Genomic DNA, 20,894 nt, shown 5'->3' with positions numbered 1-20,894 from the left:
TTCGTGGCCTGGGAGAACTTTGAGGCCAACCAGAGCTGGAGGGGCCTCATCCTGAGTCTGGCATGACGGACCACTTACGTGCACAGCGACATGTGACCCAAGAGTTGCAGGTAAACCATGGCTGGGAATCTTGTCACTGGGAATCTTGTGACCGAGTCTATGAGATCTTTCAGGGTCTCAAATCTGTCTGGTGGGAGAGAGATCCTGGCCGACACTGCATCCAGGAACGCCCCGATAAATTCTATGCGTTGGACTGGGACTAATGTGGATTTGGTATTTTTTTTTTTACCAACAGGCCCAAGGTGGTGCACGTGGACAGGAGGAGCGCCACGTGATCCCTCACCTGCGACAGGGAGGTGCCCTTGACAAGCCAATTGTCCAGATAGGGAAATATCTGGACCCCCTGCCATCTCAGGTAGGCCACTACCACCGACATGCATTTGTAAAGACCCTGGGGGCAGCGGACAGACCAAACGGGAGGACCGTGACTTTGTAATGATTCTATCCCACCACGAAACGGAGGAAGCGCCTGTGCCCCTCAAATATGTGGATGTGGAAGTATGCGTTCTGTAGATCGAAGGCAGCATACCAGTCCCCAGGATCCAGGGAGGGGATGATAGAGGCCAGGGAGACCATGCGGAACTTGAGTTTCACCATGTACTGGTTCAGACCTTGCAGGTCCAGGATGGGCCTGAGCCCCCCTTTGGCCTTTGGGATAAGGAAATAACGGGAGTAATACACTTTGCCCATGAACTCCTTATGCACCGCCTCTATCGCTCCTAGTCCTAGGAGCCACCCTACCTCCTGTTCGAGCAGATCTTCGTGAAAGGGGTCCCCCTAAGAGGGATGGGGGTGGGGGATGGTTGGGCAGGGAGGAAGTAAACTGGAGGGTGTAAGCCCGGGAGATGGTGTTGAGGACCCATTGGTCCGAAGTTAGCCGCGACTATTCTGGGAGGAAATCACACAACTGATTGGAGAAGGGTAGCTTTATTGGGGGTGGATCCCTGGTGAGGACTGGTGGGGTACCCTCAAGCTACGAAAATCAAAAACGACTTTTCCCCTCCTGCTTGCCCAGGTTGGGGGGCGGGCCGAGACCGCCTCTGAGGGCGTCTCTTATAGTCCCGCTGCCTCTTATGGGCGGCCCCATATTTCAGGAGGGCAGCCTGAGTGGGAGTCTGCTGCGGCTTGAACTTAGGTTTTGCTGGAGCCGGGACATAGAGGCCCAGAGTCTGGAGGGTCATGCAGGAGTCTTTCATGCCATGCAGCCTTGTATCTGTTTCCTCTGCACACAGAGCCTTCCCATCAAATGGGAGATCATGCATGAAAGACTCGCCTCGCTGGACAGCCCAGAGAGCAGAAGCCATGACACCTGTCTCATGGACACCGTGGAGGCCATTGATCGTGCGGCCATGTCCGCAGCATCCAAGGCTGCCTGCAGGGACGCCCTAGCAGCCGCTGCCCCTTCCCTCCACTAGCGCCCTGAACTCCTTCCTATCACGCTCCTGGAGGTAGTCCTCAAACTTGGGCAGCCCCACAAATTGAATTCGTACCGGCCCAGGAGACACTGATGGTTTGCCACTTGTAACTGGAAGCTCGAAGACTAATAAATTTTCCTTCTGAAAGAGTCTAGTCTCCGAGAGTCTCTGTTCTTTGGGGTCAGGGCTGGCTGACCTTGCTGTTCCCTGTGGTTGAGTGACTCGACCACCAGGGAGTTGGGCGCCGGGTGGGTATACAGGTAATCAAGCCCTTTAGTGGGTACAAAGTACTTGTGTTCCACCTTTTTAGAGATAGGGGCCAATGAGGCCGGTGTTTGGCACAAGGCATTTGAAATTTTAGCCACCCCCTTCATAGAGAGGCAAGGCAACCCTACCCGGTGCCAATGAGGACAACACGTTAAACAGGGAGTCTGAGGGCTTCTCCATCTCTTCTGCTTGGAGGTGAAGGCTTGCTGCCACCCTCTTTAAGAGTTCTTGGTGGGCCCTGAAATCCTCCTGCGGGGCGGAGGGGGCCACAATCACCTTCTCCAGACAGAGTGAGGAGGCCGGTGCAGTGCTCTGGGTGTCAGCAGGCACTGGAGGGCCCACCACCTGGTCGGACTCCAGGCATGGTGCCGAGGACGCACATCCCACTGACTCCTTTCTCGGGGGTCTGGAGAGAGAGGTCAACGGTGCTTCCGATGCTCCGGGCACTGAGCAAGCCCCCCCGGGGGCTGCACCGGAGGCACGGTGCCCACTGTACCATTGGGCCGGTCACGACACTCAGTGCCACTGCACCTGCTGTTGCACCGGCGGGGCCAGCTGTTCGGATAGACTGGCCTGGCCAACCAAAGGACAGCTACGAACGGAGACTGGGCTGGCATAAGATCTGCTGTTATCTCTGGACTGGGAGGAGCAGTGGTGCTAGGATCTATGACGGCCATGGGACCGCGATCTTGACATGGAGGACCGGTACCAACGGTAACAGCTGTTTGGCAAACTGCCTCGACGGGCGGACCCACAATGGTGAAATGCCAGCAATCATCGCCTGGGACTGCGGTGCCTTGGCAGAGACTTGGAGTGGGAGTCCGAGTGGGAACGGCATCGAAGACCGTGCCATGACCGACTGCAGTACCCTCTCCGAGATGAGGACCGTTGGTGACGCCCGCCATGGCCCCATCAATATTCACTCCTTGAGGACAAGCAGTGCCAAGAGTCCTAGCCAGAAGGAACCCAGCCAGCCAGTCCTGTTAGCGTTGAGGGTGAGCCACATGGACTCTGCCCTGAGCGGTCGCTGCGTGGTGAACGGTGTCGGGAACGTTCCCTCGCCCAAGACTGGTACCAGGCTGGAGGTGACTGCGGAAATCCCAGCGGCAGCTTGCCTCTGGAGCGTGGGGCCAACATTGGTGGTGCTCTGGGCACCGGCATGGATATAACGTCCCAGGCCGCCTGGAGGGCTTCAGGAGTGGATGGCATCCGGACATCCAGAGAGGTCTGTTCCGAAGGGGATGGGCTACTCCACTCAACGTGAGTAGGAGGCCTGGGGCGGATCGAGGACTGTCCGACATGGGCCTAGCTTCTGTCCCTGACTTCCCTCAGTGCTGCTGCAAAGAAGGAGTCTTCCTGGCTCTCTTGGCAGGCCCCGTGGATGGGGAGCAGTGCCAACTGGTCAATGGCACCAGAGGGTCGCCACATACTGACACCGTGGTGCCGAGTACCAGTTCAGAGCGGCGTGCCAGAGTCAGGGGTCAGCACCACCTCCATCAGGATGGCCCAGAGCCTGATGTCCCTTTCTCTTTTGGCCCGAGGCTTAAACGACTTGCAAATCTTGTACCTTTCGCTGATATGGGTTTCTCCCAACAGCACAAACTGTCTGCGTGAGGGTCACTTCTTGGCACAGAACGCCTACATGAGCTGCACGACTTAAACCCCGGGGCGCGGGGCATGCCCCGGCCCGGCCTCACTGACTAACTAAACAGCTAACTAACTACAGGTACTAACACTGAATGAATGTACAGTTCTGGGGACAAGCTACAGCAAAGCTGGAGCAGAGCAGCTCCAACGCACCTTCACTGGCCACAAGAAGGAACTGAGGGTATGGGGAGCATGCAGCTCCTCTTATACTGTGCCAGGCAGGTGCCACTCCAGTGGTCGTGGGGAGCACTCCCCTCTACAGGTACTGCTAAGGGAAAAAACTTCTGGCAACGGTGCACATGGAGAGCACACACACCTGTTGTGGAATACACATGAGCAATCACTCAAAGAAGAAAATGGGGTAACTGAAGGAGTAACTATTTAATATTTATTTTTACCTCATTGTTCAGTGTGTGGCCCTGGGCCTTATTTACTGCACACCATCTAAATCCTGCTCTGAATACAAAATTATTAATTTCCTCTTGGGCTTTTCTATAGTACTCATCACAAACAATCCATTTATCCTCATAACGTCCCTGTCAGACTGTATTATCGTCATCTCCATTTCACAGATGGGGCACAAAATCACAGAGAAAGCAAGTTCAATACTGTCAAAAGTGTCTACCAATTGTGGCTGCCCAACTTGACACACCCAGGTCCTGATTTTTCAGAGTACTTAGCATGTATATGATACTTTATATGTTCAAAGCACAGGTCTCCTTGACTTCATTACAGCTTTGAGTCAAATCTGACCCCACAGTCTCAAGTCAGGCACTCGGGAAATGAGAAACTTATGATGAGTGGTTACCTGTGAAAAGTTTGGCTTACGTGATTTGCCCTCATTAAGAATATTGTGGCAGAGAAAGGGGCAGAATTCAATTCTCAAGGATGGAATTCAACTGCCTTAACCACAAGACTGCCCTTTGTTTTTTTGCAGTCTCCTGCCCACATACATTACATAACTCTCTACTTCTACAACAAATGTGCGAGGGTTTCTACAGACAACAGCCACATTTGCTACACAACCCTGATTCACTCCCTGAGAAGTGTCTATTTTGTGCACTGCATGATGATGCACAAATGTTAACTCATAAGCACATACATGTAAGTGTGCTTCAAGAGACCAATATATTTAATCTCACATTGTAAAGATGAATTCACAGTATCCTACACATATGAAGAGAGTTTTACTTAATCACAATGCCAAGCATGTCAAGCACATAGCAGCTCTGCCCATCTTAGACTTTTTAGGTTTTTAAAAGTAACAAATTGTTTCAGCAAACGAACACAGTGACTATTTTGCAGGTCACACTACACAGCAGGTGCACTCTACACATACAATGTGTACCCTCTTCGTCCTATCTTAATAAACTGATGTGACTAGAGCCTGTAAATGTTCTGACCGCTATCATTGAGCTTCTCTGTAATAAAAGACTTAATTTGTGTTCTTTATGATGGGTTCAGATCAATTTTCCCTCTCTGAATGAAGAGACTGAACAGTTATAATGGTATTATTTTGCCTTAATCAATGTAGGAATGAAAAAGATACCAAGATGGTACAACAGTTAATAAGGTAGCTAATGCAATTCCCAGAGCTATACTTGAAGGGCAATATATGAAGTTTCGTTCCTGCTTCATAAGTGCTAATGTTCTCAAAGAATACTATGTAAATATGATTAGATCTCAAAAATGGATTTGAAGCAAAAAAGATGAACTGACACATTAAATACTTGAAGAATAAGGTAACTGTAGTTTACCATAGGGACCATAATCAAACGTACAAATATTTTATTACTTTAAAATTGTCTGCACTACAAAGAAATGGTATTGTAATATGATGCAGAACCCAATGCCCGTATAAAATTGTTTCTCTCCAAAAATGAAGAGAAAAAAAACCTCCATGTATTCTATACATAGATTTTCTGTTTGTTTTTATGACTCAGAGCCCCCTGGTAGCAGGTTTAGCATTATATTGCAGTATCATTTCGTCTATGAAATACTTTAGTATAAAGTTGGAAGAGCATTCTAGGGATAGGTACCGTATATACTCGATCATAAGCTGGTTCATTTATAAGCCGACCCCCCAAAGATGGATAAGTAAAAATGGAAATTTTTTATGACCCTTTCATAAGCCGACCCTATAACAGAGGGGCTGGCAAACTTTGGCTCCCAGGCCATCAGGATAAGCCACTGGCAGGCCGAGACGGTTTGTTTATCTCGAGCGTCCACAGGCACGGAGGTAAACCTACGTAAACAAACTGTCCCAGCCTGCCAGCTGCTTACCCTGATGGGCCAGGACAGCAACTGGTGGGGACATTTTTTGTGTGGGGGGCGGGGAAGAGACGCAGGGGGAAGCTGGGTGTCAGGGAAGTAACCCCTTTGACCACCCCCCATGACCCTACCCCTAGCCCAGGACCCCCACACTCTCCCCATCCCATCCCTTCCCATCTTAGTTGGGACGGGCCACGGGAGGATGTTTCTGGCCTGGCTGGAGCTGCTCTGGCAGGCCAGACCGGGTGGCGCGGCCGCAGCATGTGCCGGCAGGCTGAGTGGCGTGGCCATAGTGTGCTCTGGCAGGCCAGGCGGCGCGGCCACAGCGTTCTCTGGGGGAGGGGCTGAGTGGCACAGCCGCAGCCTGCCAGCCCCGGAGCTGCAGCTGCTTCGGAGGCTGGGGGGAGAGCAGTGTGGCCAGAAGCAGAGAGACTCTGGCCCCGCCTCTTCCCTTCTGGCTCTGCTGCCTCTCCTTGCCCCCTCTGTTGGGGGGTGGGGCTGTGTCCCACCTCTCCTGCTCTCTATACCCGTTCATAAGCCGACCCCCTTCGCTGATGCTTCCCTTGTTTACTAAAAAAATTCAGCTTACAAACAAGTATATATAGTAAGTATAAGACCACATCCCATCCATCCTCTTTGCCTTAGAATCCTCATGTCCAGTCCTGCCACAACTGCTGTGCTCTGGAATCAAACTGAGAAGTTGGAGAAAGCTTGGGAAGCCGCATGGTGAGATGTGGGTTCTATTCTCAGCTCTACCACCGACCTGCTGTGTGACCTTTGGCAAGTCACTTTATCTCTCTCGGTCTCAATTTCACCATAAATAAAAGGGTGATCATGATACTTCTTTTGTGAATTACGTACACATTACATAAGAGCTAAATATCACTATTACTGTATGTACAAATAATAACATATTTCACTGAGTTCCCATCTCTGTGTTTGGAGAGTGAGAGTTGTAGAAGGTTTTCCCTCCTTTTTGTTCAATTTTCTTTATGGAACAAGAATTACAAAAAGTGGTGGACTTTGGTTTTACCAATCCTATTTTTCTATTTCCAACTTAATACGTCCTAGATTGGAAAAATGTATATCCATCTTTTCCCTGTCACTTCACTTTTCCCCTTTCAGCTGGAACATATTCTGAGTAAAAGCAAAAGCAAATGAAAATTTGTGGAAGATGTATAACATTACAGAACTCTCTACATGACGCCTTGCTATTAATTGAATGTTGTCTTTCCTGATGTAAAAGTGTACCTGCATGCAAAGCTGTCCTACATTTTTAAATAAAATAACCCCAGAAAGGTTAAATCATTTGTGCCAGGTTCATTCCTTCCTTGTATAAAGAATAATTTTAGACCACTTTCCTCAGTTTAGTCTCCTTAGGATTCAGTTATCCCTGTTTGTCAAGCCCTTCTGATAAGACTCATATTTAAAATAAAGCACATTGAGTATAATGAATGTTTTATTTTTGAGCCAAACTGTTTCTCACTCTTAATTTTGAATCTTTAGATTATTAGAATACCAAACTATTCAAAGAACATATTTTTCGGTGCATTACAAAGAAAATACATTATAGCACAAGGTAAACAAAAAAACATAAATTTGCAAAAGGATATACTCAGACACCATAATTTACCAATCCTGAGCTGAGTTTTAGTGGAACACTCAACACTTAAGGGTCTGCTCCCTCTCACTGGGCACAAACAGATTCTATTACCCTTACTGGGAGTTAGGAGCATGCATCAAGAGAAGAATAGGCCCCTTACTTAGCTAACTGCAAACTAACAGAACACAACTGATGTTAAATTGCCACAAACACTACTGCAGCCAGTGGTGTCTCAAAACTGAGTATATAATGGTCATCAAGGAATACAATAATTCTGTTGTGTTTTTTAGTCCTTCTGTTCACTACCCATGAAATAACAAAAAAAAACATTTTCTAGAAAGGACCACGGCACAGATCCATGAAGTTGCTGCACCTAACTTTTAGGCATGTTTAAATCAATCAATCAATCAATCAATCAATCAATCACAGGAACAACACTGCGACCCACATGTGATGTTGCACTCCATATGTTTATGGAAATATGCTTATGAGTGTAAATATAATGTAACTGGAATATATTTTATGCAAAAGGTCTATTGTAAGGTATCATTACAAAGCTTATAATCTACTGAATGTGTTCATCCTATTTGTATGAATGTATCATTCTTGTAACTGAAGCTAGAAATATGAAGTGTTACTCTGAACTCCAATTGTAACTATGCAAAGTGTGGGTCATTAATGGTGGCTTGAAATCTTGATGGCTCCCATCAACTAGGACAATTGGTGGTAAATGGCTCTGTTTATTTCCAAGCATACATGCGGGCCAGTCCTGGAGGAATGGAGGGGGGCTCACAGGACATGTGATCATGTCACTGGGTACTGGAATCCATCTTACACCTGGGGCTTTTCCATTTAGAAGGAGGGGTGGGGACCCAGAGAGACAAAAGATTCCCGACTTTTGCCAAAGCTATGTAAGGGGGTGGAACAGAACAAAGGAGGCTGCAGTCCTGAGAAATTCCCTACCTACCATCTCGTCAATAGGAAGGGGGACCTGCATGGAGGATCTCCCACATTGTGGGTGAGAACCCTATTGACTAGGCTAAATATTATGAGGTAGTTTCCTGGGCTATTTTGTATGAGCTCGTCTGAGAAGCCTGGTCCAGAAGGCAGCCATTGACCACACCTACCAGATTGGGTACCACACATGATTTAGGGTATGTTTATACTGCAATGTGAGCGCAGGATTAGAACTCAAGCTCAAGTCTAACCCCCTTTCCATCTATACACAAATCGCGCTAACCCAGGACTTGGATCCAGGGCTCCAGGGATGGAGGGTCACAGCTTGAGTCAAACCGGGACCCAGGTTCAAGTCCTATTGCTTTGCAATGCAGACAGAGACTCAGTGGACTCATGCTACGGGAGTCTGCCAAAAGTATCCCACAATCCCACTGACTAACCTTCTTTGTCCTCTGGACAGTCAATTTTTCCCACACTGCACACGAAGAGAGGGCTAGAGCAGCCACATTTGGGGAGGATACTAGGAAATCTGGGAATGGATGGTTGGACTCAGGCTGTTGTAATGCAGTGTAGATGCTGGAGCCCCAGGCTGGGACCCAGGGTTCAACAATTCCTAACCAAGGGTTACAAATGAGTGTAGCTGCTATAGTCCTACGTTAACAAACCCACGGTCTTCTAACTCGACTTCTACTAACCCCGACCTTACACAGCAGAGTAGACATATCCTTCGGCACCCAAATTCCTTCCCCTGATTGTAAATCACTGCGGGCCTCAGGGTTGAGATAGGCACCCAGGCGCCTCAAGTGAGGCCACAGTGTACATTCTTAGGGGCCAAGCCACAAGTGGGTAGGGAGCTTTTACTGCACAAGTAAGCTGAGTTGCCTACAGGGTTAGGCACCAACTGAGTGGAAGCACTGTGGATTGCAGCGGTGCCTAGAAGTGGGAGTTAGGCACCTAAGTAGCTCTGCTGGTTGCATCCTAAGTAAAAATAAAGAATTGTGAAATCAAACGCTAAGTCACCTAGTTTAGGGCCATACATTGACTACTCACAAAATAAGCCACAGTTATCTGTCTTTTTTACAAATATAGATATATTTCAAATATCTTGAATTTTGGTAACTAAGACTTCAGTTCACAAGTGTCTATTTAGAATTTATACCAAGTTATACTATATGCCGACTACATTACAGTTGCTGCGTTACTGCAATTAACATCTTTGTATGTGACCTCCTATTATACATGATTGCTGCAATTTGAACTCAAACTCAAAATAAATTACTATCTTTCACCCTTAGGCACTCAGTTCAACTTGAAATATTGAGCTGCCCCTCTAGAGAAAAGAGATGAAGGTCACGCAAAGGACACGTTTTTTCCAGTAAAAGAACTTAATAGTTTTTCTCAGGCTTCAGGTCTTTATTGTATTGGTTGACTGATAAGGTGCGAGAAGACAGGGGACACAGATAAGCCTGTCAAACCACAACAAAAATTTCTATTCAATGCCACCTTCTTTAGATAAGGCAGAGTCACTATTTCAGAAAACACAGCAGACAAGCATGGACTTGCTGTGTTTTTAAAATCACCAAGAACGCACACAGTTATGTTTACAATCATTTAAATATATGCATTTTTGTAGAATACCTTTGCGCAATGGTTGTGGCATGGTTAAAATCTGGATGAGCAAAAGGGATGAGACATCTCTGTAAAGTACTGGAACCTCTGGCAATTCTTCACTGCTCATCCTGAAAAATTATTAAAATCATCACTTTTGACACTATAATACAGCTTTCATTTTTACATTTTACTTTGCATTTTAATTTTAAATGGTTGTCATTGCAATATTACATGATTGCAAGCTTTTGGAATTCTAATATCTGATAATACTAATGAAACTATAGTTTTAAGATCACATTTTAGTCTACTGTACTTATGACAAATCACAATTTGAGCATCTGACTATTGTTACTAGTAGTTTTAAGCTTTTAAAAAACTGTCTGTAAAAAAGGGTTTCTAGAGATCTAAAGATACAACTCACTTGCGACAGTCAATGTGTCTCCCTAAATGCTCATGATCCACAAACTCCCAGTCATTCACAAAAACAATTTATAAAAAACCTTAAGATTCTGGCAGGCAATTTAGCTTGTTTCTCCTCAAAAGATTTAGCATATATACATATAGATTCACATGCACACACACGCACATGCACACACACACACACACACACCACTACAGTACTCATGATTAACTTTCTGTCCCACAGGATGAATTCCACTGAAAAACATTGAGACCCTATATAAGACTTTCCCTTCCTTTATGAGATGGAATAAGAACTGTACTGCCATATGTATGGGCTTGGAAGGATTAGATTTCACTATCCACACAAAAACCAACAAAAATATTTACATCAACAATCATCAAAATTTACAAATAGGCAAAGTAAGAAAAATGCTGCTTGAGAATTTAGAGTTTGATTTAAGAATATTTACTTTATATACTTTGACATGTAACATTGACAATTTGCGTTGTAATGGTTATACAACTAACTTTTTGGATCTCAATGTCCACTGTCAATGAATAACTATTGTCTGATTCCCATATTGTCTGACTCCTGCCATAATTTCCTGCAACTGTGAAAACTGAAATTGAGTAAAAAAAAGGAAGAAATGCTTAAAAGCAAAATTTTGCACAGCTATAAATATTTAAATCGATAAAAATAAAACATATTTAAAAATAAACATTAAGAAATCAACATAAATGCTTAAATACACATTATCAATCAGAATTATAATTAAAATAAAAATTGAATTCTGCTAAGCCTACAAACATTAGGGTAAAGGAAAAAAAGTCAGCTAGATTTCTGCCCTATTTTTAGGGTCTTAATCCTGCAACATTTTATTAAGAACCCTAAGTTTTATGAAAAAATTCATATGGCTAGATTGATAGAGAGAGAGCAAGCACAGAAAAAGATGCTACAGATTTCTTGTTAGATTAATCAGCTTCATTCAACAATACAATTTTATCAGTTATCTACTTATAAGTAAGGCTACATTTTTGTCACAGGTATTTTTAGTAAAGTCATGGACAGGTCACGGGCAGTAAACAAAAATTCACGGCCTGTGACCTGTCCATGATTTTTACTAAAAAATACCCATGACTAAAATTTGGGGGGGAGGGGGCTGTCTGGGGGCACCACGGGTGCTGGAGGGGAGGGCAGGCAGTGGCCCAGGACCTCTGCTGGTGCTGGAGTGGGGATGGAAGGCGGCGCATGGCCCAGGACCCCCGCTGGTGCTGGGGGCAGGTGGAGCCAGCAGACTTCCTACCTGGCTCAGAGCCTCTCCCCTCCCCCAGCAGCAGAGTTTGGGTGTGGGAGGTGGGGGCACAGGACGAGGTGAAGCGGGCTCTGGGAGGCACTTACCTGGGGGGCTCCCTGGAAGCAGCGACATCCTTTTTGCTCAGTTGCTAGGTGGAAGCATGGCCAGGCAGCTGTGTGCGCTGCCTCTGCCCAGAGCACTAGGTCTGAGGGTAGTGCCTGCAGGCGGAAGCAGTGTGCACAACTGCCTGGCTACACTTCCACCTAGCAGGTGAGCGATGGGGATGTCGCCATTTCCGGGGAGCCCCCCCAGAGCCTGCCTCACCCCATCCTGTGCCCCAAGCTCCTGCCCCCTCCCACACCCAAATTCTGCTGGGGAGCGGGGTGTGCGGTGGCCCAAGACTGCCCCAGCAGTGGCTGGTACGATTGGCACAGGGGCTGCCTGAGCTGCCCCTGAGCCAGGCACACTGGCCGCTCCAGAAGTCACGGAAAGTCACAGAATCTGTAGATTATAAATAGAATATGTTAACAAATATAAATAGAATATGTTAAGTATGCATTTTTCTAGCTTGGTAAATGGCTTTAAGTATGTAGAGCAGTGGTTCCAGAACTTATTTGACTGCACTCCTCTTCTTTGTGTCTGTAGTAGTTTACATTCTCCTTCCACCTCCTGCCACACAAGTATATATACACACCGATTAAAAAAAAAAAAAAAAAAGAACATGCAACTCTCACTTAATACTAAAATCAGTAAGTCATTGGGTTCAAACTGAGCCAACAATCTATTATTTGTAATAAAAGCAAAAGCAAAACTGCGATTGTGCTCGATGCTTACAATTAAATGTGCACACAGCGTTGTAGAAAACTGATTAACATATAGATGGCAATGACTTTGTATAATGCTATGCAAGTTTCACAGAAATCCATCGAAATGTATGGCACCATCTAGAGTCAATGCACAGCGCCATCTGAGGACCTGATATATCTGGAGGAATCAGCGTTGCTAATTATTCATTGCTTTGGGTAAAATGTGTGCAGTAAGTTTTTTCCCCCTAAAATTTCTCATGCCCCCACCCAGAATATATTCCACACCTCCCACCCCCTCCAGAAGGGCTCGCCTCCCAGTTTGAGAACCTCTAATGCAGAGCATACAGTACCACCAACTGGGTCAGATATTGCAATCTAAGTAGCAAGGAAAATGCACCCTGCTAGCTGGGGTGCATTTTTGATCAGTCCAAGAGCAACAGGGATAGCCAGTTCCCTGGGAACACCCCACCTCCATCACCCTGGGTGGGAGTGGGGATGGGGGAGATCTCAAGGAGCTGCAGCTGGGGGCAGTGCTACACACAATCCCCTCCTGATGGCCTGCAGCATATATGTATGGAAGAGGAAGAAGGTACTGCTTCTTTCTCATTCCCCATTCCAATGCTACAGGACCTTGGGCACGGCACCTCGCATGGTATCCAGGTATCGGAACCTGTCCTGTCCACTCCTGCTGTAAGTGAACAGCGGAGGCATGGTGGGCCAGCTGATTGCTTCTCATCTGCCAAGACAGGAGTGGAGAGCTGCTTTTGCTTGCTGCAGAGGAGTAGCCATTTTGGGCTCTGTCCAGCCCCACCCTTATCTAATGAGCTAGTTCTCCTCTGAAACTGGGAACTAGGCTGATCATCGCATTTTGTTTGTGGCCTGGAAGGGATTTTCCCCTATAGCAAAACTGGCAAACTGCTATGTGGGTTCTTCCACCTTCCATCTGGCATCCTGGAGTTCTAGTTTTGGAATTGAAATTACATTTGTCACAATTTGGTGGGCTCCAGTGTGGTTGATGGGTTAAAAATGGTCTGATGTGGTGTACCATAATTCAGTGGGGTACTTTGGCACTTACCCTAAGCATGGCAAACCCTCATTTCATCTCATCTCACTTACCTCCTCTGTGGAGGTGGGGAATGGGTTAGGACACTAACTTCCAGCCCCAGTCCTTGGTCAAATCTGAGGGTGTATTGATCTCATATCCACCCTCAGCTTTTTAGAATCCAAGACCACTGGTGCCCAGCTGAAACATGCACTGGGACAGCCCTGTCAGGTAATTTGGGGAATGGTTCCCTATTGGTTAATAATTTTAATCAAGTTGAATCCTCTGCACTTAACTATGCTATGGTGTTTGTCTGTCATTATTTCTGTGTCTGTAATGTCCTTTAATCAGACTGTCCCCCCTGGAGAGTTAGAAATTCTTGAGAAAGGGGTTTGGAGTGAATATATGACTGAGCTGGCATACAGGGTTAACATAATCACACTGATTAACTATCTCTAAGACCATAGTGACAGGAGCCCTTAAGGAAGGAATCAGTAAAAGGAGTTTTATTTTACATCTACATTATCTCCTTTTATACTTGAAAACTAACAATGTATACTGTGAGCACAAGTCACCAAGCACAAATAAAGTCACTCTAAAACAGTGATTTTCCACCTGTGGTCCGCAGACTCCTGAGGTTCCGCAGACTATGTCTAAGATTTTCAAAGGGGTCTGCAACTCCCTCAGCAATTTTTTAGGGGTCTGCAAATAAAAAAAGGTTGAAAACCTCTGCTCTAAAAAATAGTATTGTGAACAGTCAGAATTCCAGAAAAGGCAATGAGGGAGTCAAATTTTCAAAAGCACCTAGTCCCATTTTCAAAAGTGACATAGGCATTTATGAGCTTAAATCTCACTGATACTTAGGGATGTAGAAAGAAAAGGAGTACTTGTGGCACCTTAGAGACTAACAAATTTATTAGAGCATAAGCTTTCGTGAGCTACAGCTCACTTCATCGGATGCAGCTCACGAAAGCTTATGCTCTAATAAATTTGTTAGTCTCTAAGGTGCCACAAGTACTCCTTTTCTTTTTGCGAATATAGACTAACACGGCTGCTACTCTGAAACCTGTCGTTAGGGATGTAGGCTCCTAAATAACTTAGGCACTTTTGAAAATTTTACCCATGGTTAGTTTTATTTTGCCTTTTGTGAGATAGATTCATAAGCTTCATTAGGCTGATGCCCTAAATTATAAACAAGTCATTTTAATTTTTTTTCCAGAATTTTAAATTCATTAAAAAAGAGAGAAAGAAAGAAAAAGAACTCCTAACTCTAGTTGATCATGTTCATATTTGAAAAGTTCTTTCCTTCGGAAAGCATCAGAGTTAAAGCCATTTCACAGCAACAGACAATTAGGTCAAATGCCAATTTTGACACGATAAATTAGATAAGATTCCAATTTATATAGTGTGCAGTGATGACTGGCAACATCACAAAAAAAAAGTATGGAAGACTCACTTTTTAAATGGAAGAACAAGTGAAATGCTTGCTTAATTTATTCATTCCATATGAATTGGAGAAGTAAAGCTATATGAAATGTCAAGGTTTTCGATAAGCTGCTTCAGTCTATGTCAGGCACTGCAGCACATTAAGCACTTAAAGAGCACTCTGTCATTCATTAACAGCCTAAGCAACTTCTTCATTATGACACTGAAACTGCATTTATAAACTCTGTTTAGAGTACGGAATTTATCCATCCTGCTAATCCCCTATGCATATGAGAAAGCCTGATAAGTCTGACTTTCCAACAGATTGTACCACAGTAGCAGCTAATGAAAAGCCAGTTAATATAACTTCTCATGGTGCTGAAACAAGGTACTGTAAAATGAATCAATGCATCCATTTTGAAAAGAATCTATATGATACAGTTCAAAGAGGTACCTTCTGATATGTCCATAAATGAAAAATTTGTTACTTGATTTCCTTTCTGGGACTGACCTCTCCCTCTAGTCCAAGACAACGGGGCTGCATTTCTCTGGCAGAACAAAAGTCCATGGGCTGGGGCTGGGACTGGCAGCAATTGTGGAAATGCTCCACTTTACCCTTCTGTGGCTCCTGAGAGGGTCTCCTGGAGTGCAAAGCACCTCTTAAATCTCTTGTTTACTCCATTTGGCCTGCTCTGTGATGATGAAGGGAAGGGGAAACAAACCACCCTATGGGTGATTTCATCAGGGAACAAAGGCCTAGAAATATTAGTCCCCAAGGGAAAGAAGAGAATGACACATAAGCTTTAAACATTAGGATTTGCAATAAATAAGGTGTGAAGGCTGAACCAAGGCTCTGTTTGCATTGTCAGGGGAAATCTGATGGAAGGGAAGAAGAATGGCCAAATACAGAAGCTTCATCAACAACGACAAGCCTATACCATTTCTAAATTCTACTCTTTGTATTGGGCACTATATAGGACGTGACACAGCTTTATGTTGTTGCCATTTTGCTAATGTTTGCGGGCTTTTGCAGCAGGTCAGTTTTTCATTTGATGAGAAACTGGTGATGCAGTGTCAGTGTATTTTCTAATATGATTTATTTAAAAAATGCTCATAACTCTAGTTTCCCTGAACAGAAGTGGGGTCACAGAGTGTACATAGGCAACTGCTCCTTGCAGAAACCTCAACTAATGCACTGTCACTGTCTTTTGGTCTCTGTCTCTCATGGACTGTCTGCTTAAAACATTGTTTCCTCTTCCTCCCTCAGCTCCTGAGCTTTACTCCTGGTAAATGCAAAGCTGCTCGTTTAGCAACATATGGTGTCAAAATGTGACTTGACCATTAATCTTCCTTTTGTGCAGCTTCTCTGCAACACACAGGAAATGGACAGAAAAGGTTTGACTGCCCATCCAGGCAAAGAGTACTTCAACTTACACAGTTCTCTTAACTGTCTGGGTGCACCTACCGTATAGGGGAACATCACAACTTTCTAGGGACAGTTTCATCCTGAGTGCCTATATATCAGGGCTAGCCAAACTTACTTATCCTCTGAGCTGCATACAATTATCTTCACAAATTCGAGAACAAGGGTGCTCCTGCCGGAACTTGGGGTTTCAGCCCCGCAACAGGCGCCTGCTGGGGCTTGGGGACTTCAGCCCTGCTTCTGCTGAAGCCCCAAGCCCTGGCAAGTGTGCCCCATGGGACTGAAGCTTCAATCCCCTCCTCCCTGCTGGGCAGAAGCCCCTATCTCACCACCCTGCTACAAGGCAGAAGTCCCAAGCTCCCATCCCACGCCTAGTAGGTGGAGAATGGGGCGGGGGCTTCGTGAGCCGTACTTTGACTGTAAAAGAGCCACAACACTTCCATTATATATCAAAGACTCATATCATCCTCGACATTAGCACCTTTTGCCAAAACATTTTGTCTGTCACATATCAACCACAGAAGACTAAGCCAACCTGGAGAATTCAGTTTAAAGCAATTTTCATTTTTATCCTAGATTTGGGATAAAATCACCAGGTGGTCAAGCAATGTCACCAGGTGGTCAAGCAATGACCAGCAACATACCACTATGTCACTGGTTCAGAGAAACTGTAAAGAACCTGGTATATCACCAACAACTTAGTTTACCACAAAAAACTTCACAATTTATTAGACAGCTTTTTTTGCTTTATAGAATAATTCACATACTTTAAGTTCTTTTGGACACTGAATCTTCTTGCTTAAATATTTCTCACACACATAGCACTTCACTTGTGCGTGGCTAACTGACACCATATTAACCCCTTCCTAAATTGTCTAAGGTTATTTATTTACATGGATAAAATTGCATCCAGTGATCTGTGTGTCATACAAGAGTTAAAAACAAGGCAACTGAGGGTGTGAAAAAAAAAAAGACTATAAATTTCTCCTTATTCCTTCTTGCACAATAAATCACCTCTCCATCCAAACCTACACCTCAATCAGATGCTTCTTTTCTATAGGAACGGCCAGTAAAAGCAGATGAGTACTGCTGTGTGTATCCTGAAGTTCAACAAGTCTGAGCTCTGGCAGACCAAGTACATGGTGGAAGAAATTTCCAGGCATGAATTCCTGACCAAAAATTCCCCAATGCTATCCTGCTTCTGATTAAACAAGAGGACTGTTCATTCAAGCACTCAATGAGGCATCACCCAAGAATGGAGGCAATCTCTCAGGTACCTAGATCCATCACCAATTATGGAGGCAGCTCTTGGCACAGATTGGGGCTGTTGGCAACAGTGCAACTATATGCAGATGTGCACACTGAAATTTTTTTTTAAGTAGCAGTATTATTTGGATTTAATTTTCCTATACATTTGGCATAAAATCTCCAGCCTGATATACAAATTAGTGTCAGTTGCATAGAGGAAAACCAAGCTAAAAGTATGAGATCTAGAGTCAGACGATTTTAATTCTAAATTTGTATTTATATAAATAAAGTTATTAATGTTATATAAGAGCTGCAAGAATATAATGACAGGTTTCAGAGTAGCAGCCATGTTAGTCTGTATTCGCAAAAAGAAAAGGAGTACTTGTGGCACCCTAGAGACTAACAAATTTATTTGAGCATAAGCTTTCGTGAATGGAAATGCATCCGATGAAGTGAGCTGTAGCTCACGAAAGCTTATGCTCAAATAAATTTGTTAGTCTCTAAGAATATAATGCAATCTTGCTTGTGTTTTGTAGATTACTTACAAAGCTGAAAAGGAAAAAAACTTTTATTAAGTAAATAGTTATGCAACTAATCTCCTTACAAAATTTTTTTTCAATTAAAATGTTAATTTAAAGTAAAAATGAGATAGAACAAATCCAGAGTGTTACTAGGAAGTTTTGTTTTGTTTTAGAAACAAAGAACCTGGATAAACAGTACTCTTCTGACACAGAACAGGTTTTGCTAGCGTTGGTTTTCGTCTGAAGATTAGAAGTAGCATAAGTGAACACATTAGTGATGTTCAGTCAAAAATTGTTTAGCTGCTGGGACTTTGTCATTATGCTGTTTGCAATCAGAATAAGCAAGTGAGGCTATTTGGATCTTTTTCTTTTATTGACAGATATTCTCCTACTGGGAGAGTCCTGACCTGGGAAAGATGATGATTTAAATTACTAAAATGCTTAGTTAGACTCAAAATGACAGAGTACAATACATTTCCTAAGCCTGCATTGATATTTCTCCAACAACCTTCTAACCTTCTGCAGGTTGTAGTAAATAACCTTCTAATTATGCCGAGTTCTTACAATTGTATCTGAAAAAGATACACTTTCAGAAGACCCTGTGAATTTTGAAGCAGCTTCAGATCACACATGCTCAATATGTCATAGTTCACTTGAAGATTTTATTTATTTCTTCAAATTCCAAAAGTGTAATTACAGGAGCTCATACTGTGCTGCGGGTGCCTACCCTACAAATTAAAATCACAAAATAACGCAAAAAGACTGGCTGCAAATACATCCTCCTTTGCCACCCTTTCCTCAATAGCTGTAGAGAAGAAAAAAGATGGGCTTTGCAGTGTGCTCAATAGGTTACCAATCTGAGCTCCAGAGGACCAAAGCAGGAAACAGTCCAAAATTGAGGAACCTTCACAGAATGCCCAGCCAGCAGCTCCCTCTCATTTCTACTGAGGGAGCTTGAGCTTGAGTTCCTCTGCTGATCTGAATTGTGGTAATATGGCATGATGAGAAAGGCTCTCCCTCGGGTAAACAGGTCGTGAACCACTTAGTGCTTTATAGGTTAAAATCAACACCTTGAATTCTACACATGTAGTATAATGGAGTAATCAAGGCAGAGGTCCTCTTGTATGGCTGTTCACCTTGCAAAATAGATAAAGAATGGGTACAAGAACACTTGGAAAACTTGAACCTGTCAGCACTAATTACAGTAAATATTTAGAAAACCAGGAAACATCAGTTTCAGAAGTAAGAAACCTATTATACCACCAGCTGCATCTATAACTACTTATCTAAGAGGTTTTTGAGCACAGTATCTAGTACGGCCCATAGCTCCATAATCACTAAGGGCTCTAAGTTCCATAAACAGGCTCTGTATAAGCCTGTACAGGTTCCATGGAGCTTGTTTGCTACGTCACATAGATATGAAATCTGTCAACTGATTCAAAAGCTCCAATGGGGGAAAAAAAAAGAAAAAAAAATCTCATAACCACTCATAGCCAAATCTCCCTCTTCTTCCCTAATACCTCTCCACAGACATATGCAATCCTTCATTTGTGATTCCCATTGTTAAACTTTAATATTATGAAATTATGCACAAGCAGTACCCACAATGCCTTTCACAGATGGATAGACTATCCCTGGCTAACCAATGACAGTTTGTAGAGATCAGTAATATATGGAGAAAACTTTAGAAATGTAACTTTCAAGCGTTCTTCATGCAGAGCACATTGCACTAATCCAATGCTGGTATCACACCCAGGTGCCTTTTACTGTAACCAGGTCCATATCCAAGAGAAAAGGCAGCAAATGCTTAACTAGAAGCAGGCCTGGTCATTACAATGATTTTTCCTAAATATCATAAATTCTAACAATCCCTGCCACAGTCATCCAAGATCAGTTTTGAAGGCCCACAACCCATTCATCCACCAGTCCTCCATTCACTGGAAGCTCTTAGACGAATCTTTAGCAATAAGGAGAGGGGAGAAGCACTCAGACTGCAGAATGGTCACTGGGTATGTTGACAGAGCCGGTGGCAGCATGCCTCCAAGCCCTGGCTGAAAGACTCAGGCTCAAGCTACCACATTAAAAATAGCCATGTAAACAGCAATTTGAAGTTGCAGCTCAGGCTCTGAAGCTCAATCCCTTCGCTAGGCTTCAGAGCCCAAGCAGCAACATCTACACAGCCATTTTTAATGCACTAGCACAAGCTCCGTAAAGCCCAGGCTGTCGACCTGGGCTTCGAGGCACATGCTGTAGGATGTGTAAACATATCCAATATGGCCACAGGGGAGCAGCTCATCTATGAGGACACTGCTCTGTGTGCAGAGAAGGAGGGACTCAGCATCCTTCCGGTGCTACTATCTGCTCCCTTGGGGGATCAAGAAACAATGTGGAAGGAAGAAGGAAGAACCTAGCCTTTCCCACCACTCTCGGTAGTGGTGGTAGCAGACCCTTCCCACCCCCTCTCATTAAAAAGAGGTGACAAGGCAGGGAGATTGAGGAAAAACAGAAATAAAAAGAAGATATACAGATTTTACTGCCACAAAAAAAGAGCATCAATTCAAAGCTCTGGATGCCCTTGACAATCATTTAAATAATACAAATAATTGAACAGATTGTTCTAATTAAGAATAATATTTTAGCACAATTTTTTTTCTTGGTCTCTTCACAGATCTCCCTATTACCCAGCTTTTCAAACCTCTACCCTCCCAAAAGCCAGGGAGAAAAAGTAGGCCTTGCAGTGTGCCCAAAAGAGCAACAAACTCTAGTTAATTCAGACCAGGACCATTTACAACTCTTTCCCCTTCTTGCTTGTCTCTAACCAAGTGATTTCCTCTCCACCTCCTCCACCATTTGGCTATTTGTCATCTTTGCATGCACTCAACCTCCATGATTTCTTTCATA

General features: G+C 44.2%; 1 protein-coding gene and 1 long non-coding RNA gene across 6 annotated transcripts in view; one reads left to right on the top strand and one right to left on the bottom strand.

Annotated features, from left to right (window-relative positions):
- The window catches only part of UBR3 (ubiquitin protein ligase E3 component n-recognin 3), a 215,276-nt gene that overhangs the window by 29,175 nt on the left and 165,207 nt on the right, over positions 1 to 20,894 (bottom strand). For all 5 annotated transcript variants that reach the window (XR_006277987.1, XM_038422811.2, XM_038422812.2 and 2 more), the window contains one exon: positions 9,859 to 9,959. Coding sequence is in view for 4 of the 5 variants with exons in the window: in XM_038422811.2 (XP_038278739.1) it covers positions 9,859 to 9,959 (101 nt within the window). In the remaining variant the exon portion in view is untranslated. The remainder of the gene's footprint in view (positions 1 to 9,858; positions 9,960 to 20,894) is intronic.
- On the top strand, positions 13,562 to 17,703 carry LOC122458115. The gene is made up of 3 exons (XR_006277989.1): positions 13,562 to 13,607; positions 15,671 to 15,837; positions 17,285 to 17,703. It is a non-coding gene; the product is annotated as an uncharacterized LOC122458115 (long non-coding RNA).

Source organism: Dermochelys coriacea, chromosome 11 (assembly GCF_009764565.3).
Source record: "Dermochelys coriacea isolate rDerCor1 chromosome 11, rDerCor1.pri.v4, whole genome shotgun sequence".
NCBI classification, from domain to species: domain Eukaryota; kingdom Metazoa; phylum Chordata; order Testudines; family Dermochelyidae; genus Dermochelys; species Dermochelys coriacea.
The sequence above is the reverse complement of the archived record's forward strand: the minus strand, read 5'-3'. Positions and strand labels throughout refer to the sequence as shown.